Raw genomic sequence first — 18,174 nt, forward strand, 5'->3', positions numbered from 1 at the left:
GCTTACCACTGAAACATCAAGCAACATAAGATTTTAAAAGAGGTTATTCTCTTTAAACTGGAAGATTATCTTGTTTAGCAATCATTAAACAGATTGATTAACTCCTACATGTGGCACCRCCAAGAAGGAAAAGATAACTGAATTCCATTTTAAATATCGCAAGATATTAATTCCGTATTTTCCAGTCCACAGAACCCTCACCAAGGCCCTGTCGTGACAGCGAATGGGTACAGCAAAGTTATTAAAAACCTTGCGAAAAGGAGGAAATGTGAGTCGTGCACAAGTAACCACCARCACATCGCACCTACTAGAACTTCTTCCAGCTGAGTGGGATCCTGAGGTATTAGACACGAGTGAGACCATTCAGGCTGCTGCTGCAGATGAAGTTAGAAACATGCAGATTCGTCAGCGAGAGCCACCACTGATGACTGCACGAGTTTCTTTAATGCCAGTTATTAATTAATTGCTTACCTTGATTTCTGACTTATAAAATCCTATCCTACTTCAGTGTCTTGCAGTCTTTAGAAAATAAATACTTGTTTATCTGTGTGATTACATGGTGGAGTTTTTTTAATTCTAAGCACAGAATACTCTGCAGCCACTCTGTCTGTTCTTAAAAGACTTCAAAAAACAGTATGTACCTATGRTGTTAACATTTAGAACAGAATAAAGCATATATTTACTTGAACTAGTGCTAAAAGCTGTTCTTCAGCTCATAATACATGGTCGAATAATTGTTTATTTTTAAACAAATAATAATGTATTTCAATTATCTTCTTGCAAAAATTATATGTTCAAAGCAAACAAACAAAACAGAAGATTGACAATGAGCAGTATTCTAAATCCAGAGAAATCAGAGTTCATTCTGCATTTTCATCTGCTTTCTTATGCTTTCTTATGCTTTCTTTTATTATCTCTAAATAATTTAGAAACTGCATGACAGTTAATTTATGTATTTTATCATTTACATACTATTCTCAATATTACCAAAGCTCTATGTTGCATTTGCCTTTTTATTCATGATGTCAAAMTAACAGTTGCATCTAAGTAGACATAGTTAAAATTATAGCATTGATACAAGTTTAAATTCAGATTTTTTGTAGTATGGAATATAGAAAGCTAAGGCTACAAAAATCAAGGTGTACATAGCCTAAATTGTTTTTCTACATTCTAATATTTACTTCACTAAATTATGCTTCCAAAAATTGGCAACAKATTTAGTTCAACAGAAGATGAAGTACCTGATTTTGTGATGCACTCTATTTAACTAATCCCTTGAATACTTTGGAAATTAGGATTCTCTGACAGCTGATTTTAATGAGATCATTGTAAATAACTACTATTCTTCATTTCTTATGCTTTATTTATCTTTATATTACATTAGCACTTTTTAAATGGAAGCTTGCAATAATTATAAATAGCATTTATTATTCAACAGAACAYTGTAAAGTCATATTATGGATTCCAAATGTATATGCAAAAGGTCAGACACTGAAAATAATGCTTGATATGGGTATATGTGTGTGTCTATATTTATTTTTAATTGTTTTACAATCTTTCTAGAATTTTTAACCTTTATAGTGAATTCCAGCAACATTTTCAAACTTTCTCTAATGTGAAGAGAAAAATAACTTTTACTCAAAAAATCTCAGAAAAGCTGAGATTGTAACATAATCACATTTTTCAAGAATTACTAGGTTTTGGCAAAATGCCAGACATTCTTATATTTGTATAGAAGTATCTTAGTTCCATTTCCTACTCACAAAACCATCTGTGCATTTTACAGTATACAGTCAGTGGCTTATCATAGTTAAAAATGAGCCAACTATCTCCAGCAAATAAAGACTGATAACCAAATTTCTCCTAAACTAGTCCAAAATCCATCAGGTTAGGTTCCCTCTTTTTGGCTTCGTGACCTTGATAATTCTAGGCATAYGATGGCATCCCTTCCACGGAGGAGGAGTAAAGCGGTTCATACAAAAGAGTGTGTGTGTGTGCAATGTGAAGATCAGATTCAGGTATACTCAGACCTAGATCCCAACTCTTTTACTTCTTCAGCAGTCTTCTAACTGCTAAGCTTTTGCACACACACAAAAAAAGTGACCTTACAATCTCTCCAAAATAGTGTTGTATGTTTTAATCTCAAGCAGATGGATGTACTTTTGAACAGTGTATTCAGGTATTTTGCTACACCTAGTATTGCTTCTCCAGGCAGTTCCCTGCAGAGCATGCAAGCCCAGTGAATCCTGTTCAGAGTCCAGACACAAATTGAAAAACGTTCCTTTCTAAGAAGCTCTCTGAATTCCTTTTAGTGACCTTTAAGACATCTGTCTCTCTCCACTGACTGTATTGGAAAAGAAGCTTGGCATGGTAAAGGATCAGGCAGCTATTTGTAGAAGATGGAAGTTTGGGAACAAGAATTCAGAGTTCAGAAGATATCTCGGTCACAATAGAATAAAACCCTTTCTACTTTCTTTAAAAATCCTTAAATTGCCTCTGCACATCTGACTATTAGCATCTAATTTATCAGAGCATGTAGCATTTGAGTGGCATTCTCTGTATTCAAAACACAAGCCTAACTGACTTCAGTCCTACTTCTAAGTGCTTAGATCATGGTTCATTTTATCGTATAAAACAGATGTCTCATCCTGGACAACAAGAAAATTAGAAATGCACTGTAAGTAGTCAACACACGGTAACTTCGAGTAAAGCATACTAGTTAAGTGGTTACACTGAAGATGACTTTGGAACTACGGAACGGAGGCAAACACAGAATCCAATTCTCCACAACGGCATTCAGCTTCATTAACTGCAGGAGTATGCTTTTTCTTCTGCCATTGCCTGACTCATTCCTTAACACTTCCAAACTTGGAAATAGATGAGGTAATGGCCCTACATATTTCGCCATCAGACACTAAGCAACTATTTATTGTCACTGAATCAAAGCAAAACAAAAACCTGCCTCCCTCTCCCGACCACAACAGTAAGATCACAGCTTATTTACATCCTCCCCTGCATGGCAGCCTTAATTCTGCCCTTGACTAACTTTTGTGTTAGATTTCCCTGCCTTAACTTTCCTTTTTATTGTAAAATAAACACCACATCATTTATTGTTTATAATGATCTACAACTTTTATACACATAACTATCATATTCATTCTGCAGTATAATACTTTTATACACATATACACATTATATCACTTTTTAATTATACTTCAAATACAGTTCTTATTGTTTTAAAGGACAAATTCGTCTCTCCTCACACATCATCTTGCYTCTCCTCTTCTGTCACTCCATGATTAACAGCTTTAAACATAAAGTTATGGGAAGTAACAGACTAATCAGCAACATTACACACTATCATAAACAGTCACTGAAGGGAGCCATGGCTTGTTTTTCACTAGTGGTTTTATAGCTTTTATTTATAAAGATTTAGCTTTCAAGTAAATACATCTGTCTTGTATCCTTCCTGTTTTTATAGTGTAAGTATAAGTGCACCTCCATGAAGTTTTTCTTTACCTATTCAAAGATGCTARGTAAGCACAATAGCGCATGATTAAATACATAGCACACAAAAATACAGGTATACCTTTTCTGAATGCTCACTTAAGAAAGGCCCATTTAAGAAGTAGATAGTATAGTAATAGAGAGAGAAAAAAAAACACACAGTAACAGTCAAAATCCAAGAGCAGGTGGCACAACTTGTTCACATGCTCATGGTAATTAATGGATCTCCTGCTGTAATGTCATTTAGCTAGTCATAATTCAAATGCAAAATTAATAGGAATATATATATATATTTCTTTTTTAACTAAAAGCATCAGGCTTGAAGTGGAGGGAAATGGTCTTCTACATTTTCAACATCACCTACACTGTCTCTTCCAGGAGTTTTAACTATGCTTTTAGTACTTTTACTGCCATAACTGGGTGCTGACTCACACTGGCCTTTGCATTCCAGTAAAGAGTAATTCTCTCAGTAATTGTGTTGGACTTTATTGCAGRAAGTCTAGCTATTTAAACTTAATGTCATTCTCAAAATGACATGAGGTCTTTTTCTTACAAGAGAAATAAAACTGCAACAGCAAATATCAGCCTGACAAATTAGATTTATGAAATATTACAAGAACTTAAATATATGTTTTTAACAAAACATTTTAATGAGCAGTAACTGCAGCAATCTAAAATACAGCTACTGCTCTACACTATAGTAGACTTATAGGACTACTTTGGTAGTCTTATAATAAAGTGTAATCCTGATCTCACATTTTAGATATTCATTTGATCCGTTCTTTCTATTAAAAGTAGGCAGTTTTGTCTAGAAATGTATTTTGTTTTGTTACTTTGTTGAAAAAGATGAAAATGTTGAATACCACAGATGGAATTCAGTGAGAGTTAGGCTTCTAAAAAGTGGTTTGTGCCTTTCAAAATCTTTTTACTTGCTTATATATGATAGCTGAGGATTTTGGAATATAATCAAAACATTCTACATTTATACTCCAAAAGTGCAGAATTAGACAAATAYGCTAATGAAAGTTCCAATTGTTTTGATCAAAATCATTACATCCAAAATAATAGAAACACATTAAAAGTACCTTAATTTTTACCCACATTAAATTGACCAACATATGTCAATTGTACCTAAATGGTCTTTTAGTGTACTTGAGCATTATGAAGAATTATAAATCAGATTTCCTAGAGATTCAACCTTGTCTTTACCAATCCTATACAGAAATCATCCAAGAAAGTATTTTAGCCTAACATGCCCTTGTCTTGTATCTTCTTATAGGAGATTTATGTCTTTGMTTATGATAAGAAAATTCTCTACTCTTTATAACATAGTCAATAATGGTTAAAATGATCATTTAAAAATTTTTAATGAAGCCTGGAAAAATACAGTGTCTGACTATGGTTTATCATGTAAATAATGGGCCGACTAGAGCAATGGTTTTAGAAGACCACACTGGTATGCAAATACCACATAAAAATCATAGCTTTATTACATAAGAAGTGCATAAAAATGCCATAAATAAAGCCTCTAAATAAATAATCAATAGCACATGATTGATGAGAAAGCTGTCAACAGTTAATGCATTACAAGATAATAAATAATAAGATTAAGCTTTTCTGTGCAGTCTTCCACCCTGAAAGGTTTCAGATATAATCCTGACATGATCTATCCGAAACAGCTTTGATAAGTTAATATGGATAAGAAAGAAACAAAATCAGCCATACAGAAAAGCAGGAATCAGCACAAGCGAAACCAATAATCAATGTTTGTCCAAACAAACAACAGGTATTCCCTCTGACACTGCAGTTTTCAGGAAAACATTTACTTGGGAGACAACTGCCACTCCTTTTCCCAGATCCTAATAATGTGAATTATCTTCCAGGTCCCATGACTGAGGTACAGCCATAGTTGTTCAAGCTCTTCTCTCCCTCCTCATACTGCACATGCATCTAGCCTTTAGCATGGTCTAAKCATAACCTACCACTGCTATTGTGTAATCATGTACTGACGCCCACAAGACTAGGGATTATGATTTGTTATTGCAATTACAATTATTAAGAGCGTTTCTGTTGTTTTTTAACTTCATGGTATAGAATTGTTTTATGAACAATATTTAGAATGCCAAGACTTTTTTTTACACTTCTTACAACAAACAGTGCAAATGAATATAATGAAACCTGATGTTTTGTTACAAAATGAGAGCAAGTCATGTCACAACCAGTTATGACATTATCTGAAATTGTTAGCTATATCTTTCACATGGAAATATTTGGAAGCCATGATTCAAATATTTTTATATTTCTAACCTACTACAATGAGGTATAGTAACAGTTGTTAGTGGTGGAAAAATTCTGTTAGGAAYAAGATTTTACACTCAGCCATGACTATGATTTCCTACTATGGGGCTTTCTGTTATTCTGCAAACAACTGTTGCTCRCTACCAAAAATTTTAAATGAACTATAGTTGGTGAAGCTAAGAGAAATCATTAATCATCATCTCTGCCACAGCAACATTTTATCTGCATATGTTAATTACATCCTGTTCTTAATATCCACCATTAAATGCCAAATAGCTTGGCATATTAGCCTGGATAATCTTTGCATGTGTTCATAAAAGAATGAAGCCAATGATTTGGTTCACTTCCCACACTTATTAGAGAGGCTCAAGGTCATTTTAAATAATGATTTTAACCAAATGCAAGTCAAGCCAAATACACATAGGACTAGGCCATAAAAATATTGTGCGCATAAAGCTACAAACATCAGTTTTATGCACTGATTTTTTCTTTCTCTCTCTCTCCCTTTTTTTTTTTTTTTTTTGTAAATTTAGTCCTCCTTTTGATCCTGAAAGCTTCTGCTCAGCTTTAGCTAACTCCAAAACCATCAGTGGCTGACTTTCAGGATCTGTAGCTAGTCATATTTTCTGGTTTTGCACATTTCCAGGAAAGCATGTTTTGACAGACCGAGCAATTCATCAGGCAATTCATGGTGAAGCCTGCCCAGATCCGAACACTGATGTTCCTATGGGACTTGATCTAGTAGACATTTTCAGGCCATGCTTAAAGCTTTCCTAAAAGATTGCCCTTCTAATATAACACAGTCATAGCCTTCRTTTTAATTCTGAATGGATAAGGAATTTCTACCCACGGTTTATATAAGAGCCTAGGTCTTAGAAACAAGGCCCATTACTCCTTTCTGTACTTGGGTGATCCAAACTCATCTACCCTCTCTCGTGAGTATATCTGAAGTTATTTCAAGTTATTTGGAACGGGTAGAGAGATGGCTCTCCACCCTCCTCTGCTCAGATTCCACTATTCAGTGAAAAAATCAGTAYTTATTGCTACAAGAAGAGTTTTGACTTAACAGGGTATGATTTCGCATCACTCTCTGTTAGCTTCACCCTGATACCAGCTTTGTTCATATTATTTATCTAAGGATTTTTTTCATGTCAAATGATCAAATATTATTGACACAAAATCTCTTGGGGGGGGGGAAAGGCTTGTCTATGTTTTTTGAATGACACTGCCTATCCTTACAAATCCAAYTCTGTGTGGCATAAAGCTTTTTCCCTTGACACCCGAGAGACCTCTGGAATACTGAACGTTCTCCTGGCCTTTCTTCTGCCCCACTTAGAACCTGTGAACATGAGTAGTCAAAATACGCAGTAACAATATTTCTCTCTATCATATGCATTTTKTATTTTGAGGTGCCTGTCTCCCCTGATATTTATGGGTAAATATCACTCACAGGAATATAACAGAGGATCCTAGATTCTAACATGAAATTAAAAGTCTGAAAGTTTAGGTAGAATGCTGTACAACTTTTATACAAACTTCTTGCTGAACTTGCTACCTAAAGCTCTAGATCAAAATATTACAAGCATAAATTTTCATAAATAGTATTTTTTTTCATAAAAAGAGATAGGGAAATGACAAAATAGTATATTGTGAGGTTTGTTGTATACCACATTTTATTGTAACATCGTCAGTTTTAATCAAGTTTCAAAAATGCAATTGGCAGAATGGAGGCATCTTATTTCTCTACTACAACCAAGTAAATCTTTCACCTGGGTAAGACTGGACAACTGAGAGGTTTCAAAATTCAGCTCCCCTATTGCTTCTGCCAGCCCTCATGTAATGGAAAGCTAATCTATTGTTATTGTCTTGTTTTACACAGGTATATATAAATATCCTGTTTTTTTCCTGAGTAAAATCCCCCCAGAGTTGATTATCTAGTAAAAATATTGTAATTGTACCACAGACTCACATCTACAAATCTTTACAAACTCCAAAGCAGAGAAAACCATTATAAGAAGTAAAGGTATAGTCAAATTAACTGCAAGGCCCAGGCTTTTTAATGGGGATTACAGTGCATGCTACAGAGGTGTAGGGCCCGTCATCTTCGAAACAAGGCCCTGTTCATCCAGAAAAAAGAAATAGTCTAGTTAGAATTAGTGACATCTGTCCACTACCCAATGTATTGTAAGATTTTTTTTTCTTTTAGTAAAATTATAGTCATTTCCATCCAAGTAAAAGACTCTCCCTTTAGTGAATATGTTCAACGTTAAGATAATCAGATAGCTCTGGAAGACTATTATGTAGATAGAATGAACATAATCAGTGCATCTTTGATAAAGAAATTCTTTATTTATCTTTACCTATGAAAAAGATCTCTYAAAAAAAAAATCCTTTCTCTTGCATACCACAAGCTTTCTTATCAACCCCTCTCCAGAAGTTAGATGACATTTGTATATCATTTTTAAATGAGAAAGAAGCTTCCAACTTGAAGCTTAAAACACAYTTCCAAATGGTCGAACACATTTCCAAATAAGTTTGCTAGGACCAGTTTTCCAATTTGTGGCCACTGAAGCTGGTGTTTCAGTACCGTAATATTTTGGTGAATAATGAAAACAATAGTTCTTCAAATCCTCATACTTTTATCATTTGGCACTTGGATATTCTGTTTAATTGTCGACCTGTATTTTTTTTTTCTGTTTTACTGATACTCTCCCACTCACTGTAATAGGAATATAGTACATAACAAACAAAAAATAATATTCTATTTAAAATAAATATATTTAAAATGGAAATGAATTTCATAATATTTTGTATTCACATTGGGCAAAAGAACTGAAATTAAGATGTTACTTCTGAGATTTAATTTTAATCAAATCTTTAATCAAGTCTCAATTTTATTATTTAGTAATTTTGTGTTCCAAAAGTTAGCAATATCTGGACATATGGGACATGTTTTGTGCTCAATAATACAGAATATCTGAAAAAAAATATTGCATTCTTCTGGAGTGGGTATCAACTGCTGGAAAAAATCACCATCAAATCAGTAATGTGGAAATGGAATCTTTTCTTACATTCTAAACCTGAAGATGTTTATGCTGGAGTTAATCAGTTGTATTATCATTAAAGACAGGAGATTCCTGAAGTGAGTAACATTACTTATATGCATAGAAGTGTGAAGGACTGGACCTTCAGTTTGTTTCAAGGCTGAATTTTCCCAGTCACTAGATGCACAAAAGGTTAACTGATACACTGTGGTGTAAACAAAATGTTTCACTAAAGTACTTCTTCTGTAGTTTAAAAACAGTCATAAAAATGCAACAAAAATATATGATGRCATTAAGAGTATAATTAATGCTCTATTTAAATAAGTATCCCAGGCATATATTTGTACGCTCTGCTGAAAAATTGCTGATTCAAGAATACAAGTAGAATCTGTCTTCAATAACYTGTAAAAATATTTATTTGATGATACTAAAATAATAACTTGTAACAATATTTACCAAGTGATATTAAACATGACAACCTAGTGATATTAAACATGACATTTTTATTATATATATCACTGGAAAGACCACTTGCCCTAAGAAGTTTATTAAAACTGCTTCTTCTAATTTTGAATCTGTCTCTTCCATGTGACAAAAATGGAATAAATTCGACAGCAACAACAGTAAATGAAATGCTGCTCTTACCGTGACAACTGGGCAGTGCTCTGTTCCACCCAGGTCTTCCATCATCTCCCATGATGCACGTTAGTGTGGAATATCCTTGAAGAACATATCCTGCATCGCAGTAATATGTGACAGTTGATCCCAATTTATAATCCATTCCAAGTCTTGTTCCATTCATTATATTCCCAGGATCAAAGCAAGACTCACGCAGTTTTGCTATAAAAAAATGCAAACATAATTCTGAGTATAATAAAACATTATAAATAYTCTTTGCTGTTCTGTCAAGGTCTTGTTTGAGCATCCTGTGAGGGTCTTCATCATGCTCTCATCTTCTCTAAGGAAACCTTCCTTTCACATCAAATGTTCTATCACTGTAGTCATCTCTTCCTCACTTTTAAAATTTCTACATAATAACCAAGACCACATCTCTTATAATTTTCCAAGCTTATACCTATAGAGCACCATTATAAGAACTCCTGGGTTCACTGTGATCAGAGATGTAGCTATGTAGGAGACCTGAAGTTACATTTTATGGATGTGGTTCCACTGAACTAGGCACATCTTAGTTTTAAAATATAAAGACTGAAAACTGGGAAGTGGGGGAAGCTAATATATCTGCTTTAGACGAAATAAAAAGTATGCATATGAGCAGCATTTCACAATTTGTGATTAATCAATAAACTCCAAGTGGAAATCTACATCCCTATATACTGCATGATACATTTTCATATAATTTTTCTTTGATGACTGGAGGACATAGCACAAGACTATTCCGAAGAATTATCTGCTTCCTTTGCTATTTATGCCTATTTGTTTTAAAATATTGAAATCCATTCTAACATGCATATCACCTTATCCCTGTTTCCCCCTTCCTTCCATAACATGAAAAGCAGTATGTCTAGTAACTAAGCCATAAAAAGTTGCACAGAAATAATACCTCAGCTCTTTTAAATAACAACACTGATAGGAGGAAAAAAAAAGTAAGCATTTAGGTGAAATTTGCACCATTTTTTCATTAATAAAATAATAATAAAGGTATTAAGAAATCACAGAAGCTGGAATGAGGTGACACTTTTGTGTCGTGAAGATTTCAGATTCCAGAAGATTCCAGATTTTCCTCTTAATCACTTATGGATGTCGTGGAGAGGATCAATAGGGAACACTTACTCACTTCCGCAAGGACTAGGAGGAACCAAATGGAGTTATCAATTGCCAATTTCTAAAACATCAAAAGAGGTGTTTTACTATGCATATTCGCGCTGTGGAATTTTCTGCTCCAGGTAGGTAGGGCTGCCAAAAGATTAAATGAGCTTTGAAATTCTTGGAAGGCTATTTAAGAGGTTTAAATACATAGACATTTCCTCAGATTCTGGCAGTCTTCAAGCTAGATTTTCTGAAAGCTTACAGATACAAGGGAAAAATGATTAAACATTCAAATATTTTGTTATACTTTAGCCACATATCAGCTGTTGGTCACTACTGCAGACAAAATATTGAAGAAAACAGACTGTTTGTTCGATCTCCAAAGGCCATTTGTATATTGTAATATTTACGAGAGGAGAGAAAAGACACATTACAAAATCATAAAGTTATATTCTCATGTGAACACGGAAACATAGCTTAATTCTTCTGAAATTTCAATATGAAATTTCCCAAAGGAATGTGAAGATCTAATGTGGTTAACATTTTATCAGGATTTTTGTATCCAATCTGCAGAACATTGCTTCTGATACATACAATAACAAGTAAYAGTTACAATGCATAGTTTTCTTAGGAGCAGGTAATAGAGGTTCAAGGCAATTCATTTGGGTAATTGCAGTCTGGTGCCTGTGACATCTAACTGCTTCCTATTCTGAATGGGAAAGCTTCAAAAGAAGAAAGGCCAAAACTTTGGTAACACTCATAGTCTGAAATCTGGTGGCACAATCAAAAGTTGAGAGATATAATTTAGTAGAAACCCTGTAAGATATCATATAATTATCATAATAATTACTTTGTGAGCCAACTACACTCTCACTTGAGAAGTATGACAGATCTTTCATTTTCAAATTCTCAACTTCATATAAAACGGTCCATTTAATTTAGAGGGTATCTTAACATTTTGGTAAAAACAAGAATGGAAAAGAATGAACTTTCCTTCTTACTGAATTTAAAGCTACATATTGTGAGATAACTATTCTTGAATTCATAAGAAATTCACATTTCAGAATTATGGCAAATCCTTGGATAAAGTATAGACTAATATCACGTAAGAAATTAAAGAGAGAAAAAGATGACATAATCTATTATGTCTGGTGTGTAAACCAAAACCTGAGGAAAGACATTATCTGTCATAGCACAAATTTTCTGTGGGGAACAATGACAGTCCTGTAATTTTCTTTTCTCCAAAGATACTGTTGTGACAGATTTCTGAAACTGCTGACTAAACACTAACAATGTCACTATGGAAATACAGTTTCTTAATAACTATTCTTAAAAATAAAATCTGAAATACTTAGCACCTTCAAATTACTTCTGGCAATCTGAAGTACTTCCTAAGAGAACTTGGAAAGAAAGTCAGTATATCAGGCCATAATACTTGAAGAAGTCAAATTTGGTAAAAGGATTCACCAGATGGAGCTGGGATCATGAAAAAGAGCAAATAAGTAGACCATATTAACAAACTTAATTTGTTTCTCAGGTAACTTTGGTATATCAGTAGATCCATTAAGGCTTCTGAAATACACACAAGTGATACATGCTGCAGCATTCTTGATGTTTAATAGGAAGCCTCTTTGTTAGCTAACATTTGGTAATGATGTTAAACCCCTCTAGAAAACTAGTATCTCAGTGCATGGAGAACAGCACTGGAAGCCAAGAGAATCAGGTGCTTTGTTCAGAACTTGATGACTTACTACTCYATCTCTAAGTCTCAAAAAGAACAAAGCTGTAATAGGCTTCTTAGAGAGACTATTATAGACGTACTTAACTACATTAAACATTCATAATAACTCTATAAAGTGCTTATGATAAGTAATAAGCTGCTCCACTATTATGAAAGAGAAATGAAGTGAGGCAGGAAGGGAAGAATAACATCCAATGACAAACAGTTTACAAAATAGATCTGATGTAAACTGGTACAATTCACCCTTCCATTAAGTAGCTGAAGCCAGCCTTCTCTTCCTAAGGTTGAGTAAATCCAGTTTCTTCAGCCTCTCCTCATATGTCACATGCTCCAGCCTCCTAATCATTTTGGTAGCCCTCTGTTTGAATTGCTTCCATACCCCAATGGTCTTGTGTTGGTGAGCCTTGAACTGTACTCCAAGTGTGGTCTCAAAAGGGCCAAAGGGAAGAATTGCTTCCCTGGTCCTGCTGATCCCACTTTTCCTTCCACTCTGCCATTCTCAGTTCAGGATGCGGCTGGCTCGTGTTCAGCCTGTTGTCCCACAGACCCCCAGATCCTTTTCTGCAAAGCTGTTCTCTGTCCAGTCAGCCCCCAGCCTGTACTGTTGCAGGGGGTTATTCCATCTAAGATGCATGACTTTGTACTTCCTTTTGTTGAAGGTTCCTGTCAGCTCATTTCTCCAGCCTAGTAAGAGCTATTTGAATAGAAGTGTCAGAGTATTGAATKCTCCCCACAGTTGGCCAAGATTGCCAACTTGCCAAGAGCACCAAAGCGCCAAGAACATGCCCCGTTCCATCATGTAGGTCATCAGTAAAGAGAGTAGTGCCCACATTACTAACCCCTATTAACTATTTACTGGCTGCCAGTCTGAGCCCAGGAATCAGGCCAATTTTCTGTCCACCAGATTATCCACCTACCCAGTCTCTATCTCACCAAATTTCATTCTCAAGATACAACGGGAGAATGTGTCAAAGGCATTTCTGTAGTCAGGGTATTCAATATCCACTGCCCCCTCATTGTATGCAAAGCTTTTCATCTTCTTACAAACAGCAACAAATTGGTCAGGCATGTCTTCTCCTTGGTAAATCCATGGAGGCTGTTTCCAAACAACTTCTTGTCCTTCATTGTTTTGGAAATACTTTCCAGGAGGATTTGCTCCATTCCAAGGACTGAAATTAAGCTGACCAACCTGTAGTTGCCTTTCTTTTCCTTTTGAAGATTAATATAATATTTATCTTTTCCAGTCTTCTTTTCCAGTTACCAGGAAGCTTGCCTGACTGTCATGACCTTTCAAAGATGGTAAGATAGCAACTTTGCAGTAATATCAGTCAGCTTCCTCAACACTCTTGGGTGCATCCCATCTGTTCCAATGGATTTACACACGGCCAGTTGGCTTAAGAGCTTCCTAAATCTTAAATTCTTCCACTGTGGAGGATGCTGCACTCCCATAGATCCTGATAGCAGGCTCAGGGAGGCCTGGGAGGCAAAGCTTGCCAGCANAAAAAAAAAAAAAAAAAAAAAAAGTTTAAGGCTCCATAGCCTTCTCCATCTCCTCTCTCATCACGTTTCTTGCCCACTGAGTAATGGAATACAATATTCTTTAGCCTTTTTAGGCTGCCAATGGACTTCAAGGCTGCCCTTGACCTTCACAGCACTGACTTCTCTGTTTGTGAGTAACAGGTCCAGCAGAACATTTCCTCTAGTCAGTTAGGGATCACCTACATCAAGAATTTGTCATAAACATACTCTGGAAATCTCCTGAACAGCTTGTGATTAGTATATTGCCCTTGTAACAAATAATGAATTGGTTAAAATCCTCCATTAGTACCAAGACCTGTGATCATAAGGCTTCTGCCATCTGTACAAAGAAGGCTTGGTTCATCAAACATCCTATTAAGAGTTTTCTTGTCATTAATGCAATCATTATTTTTGACCAAATTAAATGCATGTTGGTTTTCTATTTCAGATGTCATGCCTACATCATTTGAATATAGTTTATGACCCAGTAATAGTAATATGATTGAATAATATAGATAATAACAGAGTAACAGGTGAAACTATTTCCTTTCTTTTTAAACACATTAGTTGTCCTATTACTGTCCTGCTAACTTTTGTTTTAGGTTTCAAGCATTCATTCCTCGCTGTTAAAGGTTTTGCTTTGGATTCTGGGATATTTTCTAAAAGTGAACTGTCTCAGAACCTTAAACATATAAGAAATAGATTGAAAATAAGCATGTAGAAAACTAACAACAATCTAAACAATTGTTCTGAAACTTTACAACTGATCTTTTGTGCACTAGTAAGAGTTACATCACTTTCAAATTTTAAGACATTACAGTGATGATACTCTTATGATATCCATAAAATAAGTTTAAATATAAATATAAACATAAATACAAATACAAATGCAAATGTGTGTGTATGTATGCAATATTTAACAAATAGCCTCAGTACAGATCGCATAATTCACGAGTAAGGAGTTTCTCTGCTTAAGAGATTTTGATAGAGGTCTAAAAGTTAACAGTCCTTGAAGTTCTTTAGTGGGAATTAAAATAYCTCCTTCTGCTTATGTCCTTTTTTTCCCCTTAATTTAGATGTTCAAAAGCATATGGCAGATATTCGGAGAAGAGCAAGAGATATAACAATATTAGGTGAACAGGGAAAATAACAGTTAGGTTGAATCCTTTCTCAAACCTTCCCTCATCGCCTTACATCGTCATGTATGCATACACAGACACATATGCGCACAGTCTAATGCCTACATCCTCCCATTACCTAGATTTACAATCATTTTAAAGATATAGGATAAATCTCCTTGAAAGGGTGACTCCTGGAAGCACAGAAAGAAATATGGGATCATAGTGACACACCCAAGCTAACAGTAAAGTTGGAAATAGAATTTTGTCTTGAATCGAAAGCACAGTAATTAAATCACTTCCTTATTTAAACATAAACTAAGAATGAGAAGAAACTGTGCCCCTAATGACTGTCTTTCACATTTAGATTGGTGGATCTGAGAAACTGTTTAATTCCATAAGACATGGCTGCATTCAACAACACAGGAAAAGACTGCTCCCTTTGCAAAATCCATATGGTTTCTCATTCTTTAAAAGTTCTGCATCCCTTTATTGTTTTATATAGTACTCACATCTGCACTTGCCATTCTTCAATTTCATTGAGAAGGAAGAAGAAATATTTTAAGTGATGTGGAAAAGTGCATACAACTGGATTTACCATTAACAYGTTTCTGAGCTACTTTCAACTTCTTAGGGCTAAATTATACTTTGGAGCTAACTTTCCTTACATTTGTGGAACCYACTGGTGTTAGGAAAGTAAAAGGAGCCTCTGTGGGTTTGCCAAAGTAACAAATGCATTACTCTTTTTTTGTATACTTTTGTGTTTATCAACTGTTATCAGAATAAATRGAGAGGAGAATCTATCCAAAGAGGTTATGATGTATTGCCTTTATTCCAACAACATTCATGTTTTCCCACTGRCTATCTTTATACATTACTGGATATGTTCATATTCATTTTATATTTGATATTTCTGTCTCTTGTGCTAAACTGAAAAAGTTTTGAAACTCCTACTGATCTTTACAAGCCTTCATTTTCTTGTTTACGGTGTTATGACCTTATGTAGATAGATTTACTATGGCCTACCATACAAAGGTCTAGCCCAAGACTTTTTCATTTTGAATCACTGGCCTTCTAGAACCTGGAGCATCTTTTCATCTTACAAGAATCTGAGATACAAATATGCCAAAATGCCCTACTGCATAGTGGAAAAATAAAAATAAATTATATACTGGGGGAAAAATWTATCTATGCTGTCAAATGTTGTCAATTAATCATTATTTTTGAAACATATAAATTGAGGTCTTCAGTTTTTCTGCTTTTGATTGTGAATTTAACATTATCCTGTGTCAGCTGAATGAAATCATATAGCAGAAGCTCTATCTGAAATTAGTATTTTTATAATGCTCTATTCTATATGAATAGATAACACACATATCATAGGCAAAACCAAAGCACAACCAGAGTAATTAAAATGGACTAAGGTTTACCCTCATGCATTAAACTTTTTTAATRGAAAAGAAAAATGATTTCCTTTACCTTTGTACTCCAGGTGGAAACCAGTGAAACTAACAGATCCATCACTTCGAAAAGCCAGATGCATGGTATTTGAACTGCTTTCTATCCTCTCAGGCAACTTGCTGTCTTGAAAGCTCCCAATCAGTGGGCTATTACTGTCTGGCCCATCATAGATATAAAGAAAATCATAATTTGGTTCTATACTGAAACTGTAGAACAAAAARGAGAAATGGTAGCTAGAATATGCTTTGCATAACATTTTCACTCTAATCACATTAAATAAAATCTTAACATCATTRTTTTCATAAAAGGAAAAACATGCCCTCAGAATAATGATTTGTGTAAGTGCTTTGTTATAAAAAMCAATGGAAATACTATATTTATTGAATCTCTGCTTAGAAAAAAAAATCATTATTTTTCTGCTAGTCAGCAAACTATGTAAACTTTTAAAATAGAGAATAATGATTAAAGAAAATATTTCTAAAGCTTTAGGGAAATAAACAGCTTAGATCTGCCAGAACCCCTGACAGAAATACTTCATATAGAATACTATCATATACAATGCAGTCTGCTGCAGAATAAGAAAGTGTACACCTCCAGGCAGCCTGAACATTTTCACATTGCAAAGGGATGATCCTCCAGTAACCCTAAGACAGCACTTTGACCATTGTTAGCATAGCTCAAAAAGGTCTAGTATTTAAACCTTCCCTCTTCTTTCTGCCATGTTGCTCAGGTGAATTTGAATTTAATTTTACTTAAGGGCAGAGAATTAAGTAAAATTCCTTGTAAGGTTGTCSTTGTACAAAAAAGGTGGTTAAAAAACAGAGATATAACCACTAGAAATATTTCATCTCTATGTTTCATAGTGATTAAAGATCTGATCCAGTACCAYTAGTTAATTTTTAACTTTTTATTTAAAAGTTAAAATTGTTAACTTTTGGATTATTTCCAAAAGATTTTTGAAGTAGAGTATTTTGTGTCTCTCAGTTTAAGGGTGGCCTGGAATGAGTATCACTCAAAAGCACTATTTCATAGTGTTTAGTGGATTTTAAATTTTTTATCCAGAGTTTAGTTTATATAGGAATGGTTTTTTTCTTGCTCCAGAACAGTCTGTGCGTCACAAGTGCGGCAAATCTCAGTTAGGATGTGTCCCCCTCTGTTCAAGATTAAGCTTCTGAGAGGAATCATAGTAACTGTCCAGATTTTAAGACTGACGTGGCAATATCTGGGATCTACAAAGAGTGTTCACATATTCTCATGTCAGAACTGTTTATCTAAACTCAGTCCAACATGAAGAAGCAYACTGAATCTCTTCCTACATTAAGTGACTCTTTCTAGACTAGCCAAATACAAAATATAATAAAAGGTTTCCAGGGCACAGTATAGGTAATATCTAATACTGTAAAGGTAAATATCAAATGTATTTTAACAGCAAAACACACACTATACCACTAAGCAACAGCTGAGGACAATATACAGATAATATGATCATTAAACAGGTTATCACATTATCAATGACCAGAGCAGTAAAGCTAGTATTATATAACACCTGCCATAAGGAGGACTTAAATTTAATGCAACATTAAAACTAGTGCTTTTATCTTTTATGTGGTACTATCATATGTTGCAATTTGGATGTATTTTTTCACACATAATAAATATGTGCATTAATGTACTTCATGGGTTATGTACGGTGCTAGGAGCAGAAGTTCCTCTGTGAATT

At 34.5% G+C, this 18,174-nt stretch overlaps 1 protein-coding gene across 4 annotated transcripts in view; it reads right to left on the reverse strand.

Annotated features, from left to right (window-relative positions):
* CSMD3 (CUB and Sushi multiple domains 3) overlaps window positions 1-18,174 on the reverse strand; it is a 678,537-nt gene that overhangs the window by 171,824 nt on the left and 488,539 nt on the right. For all 4 annotated transcript variants that reach the window (XM_085321107.1, XM_085320309.1, XM_085319522.1 and 1 more), the window contains 2 exons: window positions 16,473-16,660; window positions 9,495-9,689 (listed from right to left, as the gene is read on the reverse strand). In XM_085321107.1, the coding sequence (XP_085177233.1) occupies window positions 9,495-9,689; window positions 16,473-16,660 (383 nt within the window). The remainder of the gene's footprint in view (window positions 1-9,494; window positions 9,690-16,472; window positions 16,661-18,174) is intronic.

This window comes from Rhea americana, unplaced genomic scaffold (assembly GCF_003343005.1).
Source record: "Rhea americana isolate MKP2758 unplaced genomic scaffold, rheAme1 scaffold_0, whole genome shotgun sequence".
Classification (NCBI taxonomy): domain Eukaryota; kingdom Metazoa; phylum Chordata; class Aves; order Rheiformes; family Rheidae; genus Rhea; species Rhea americana.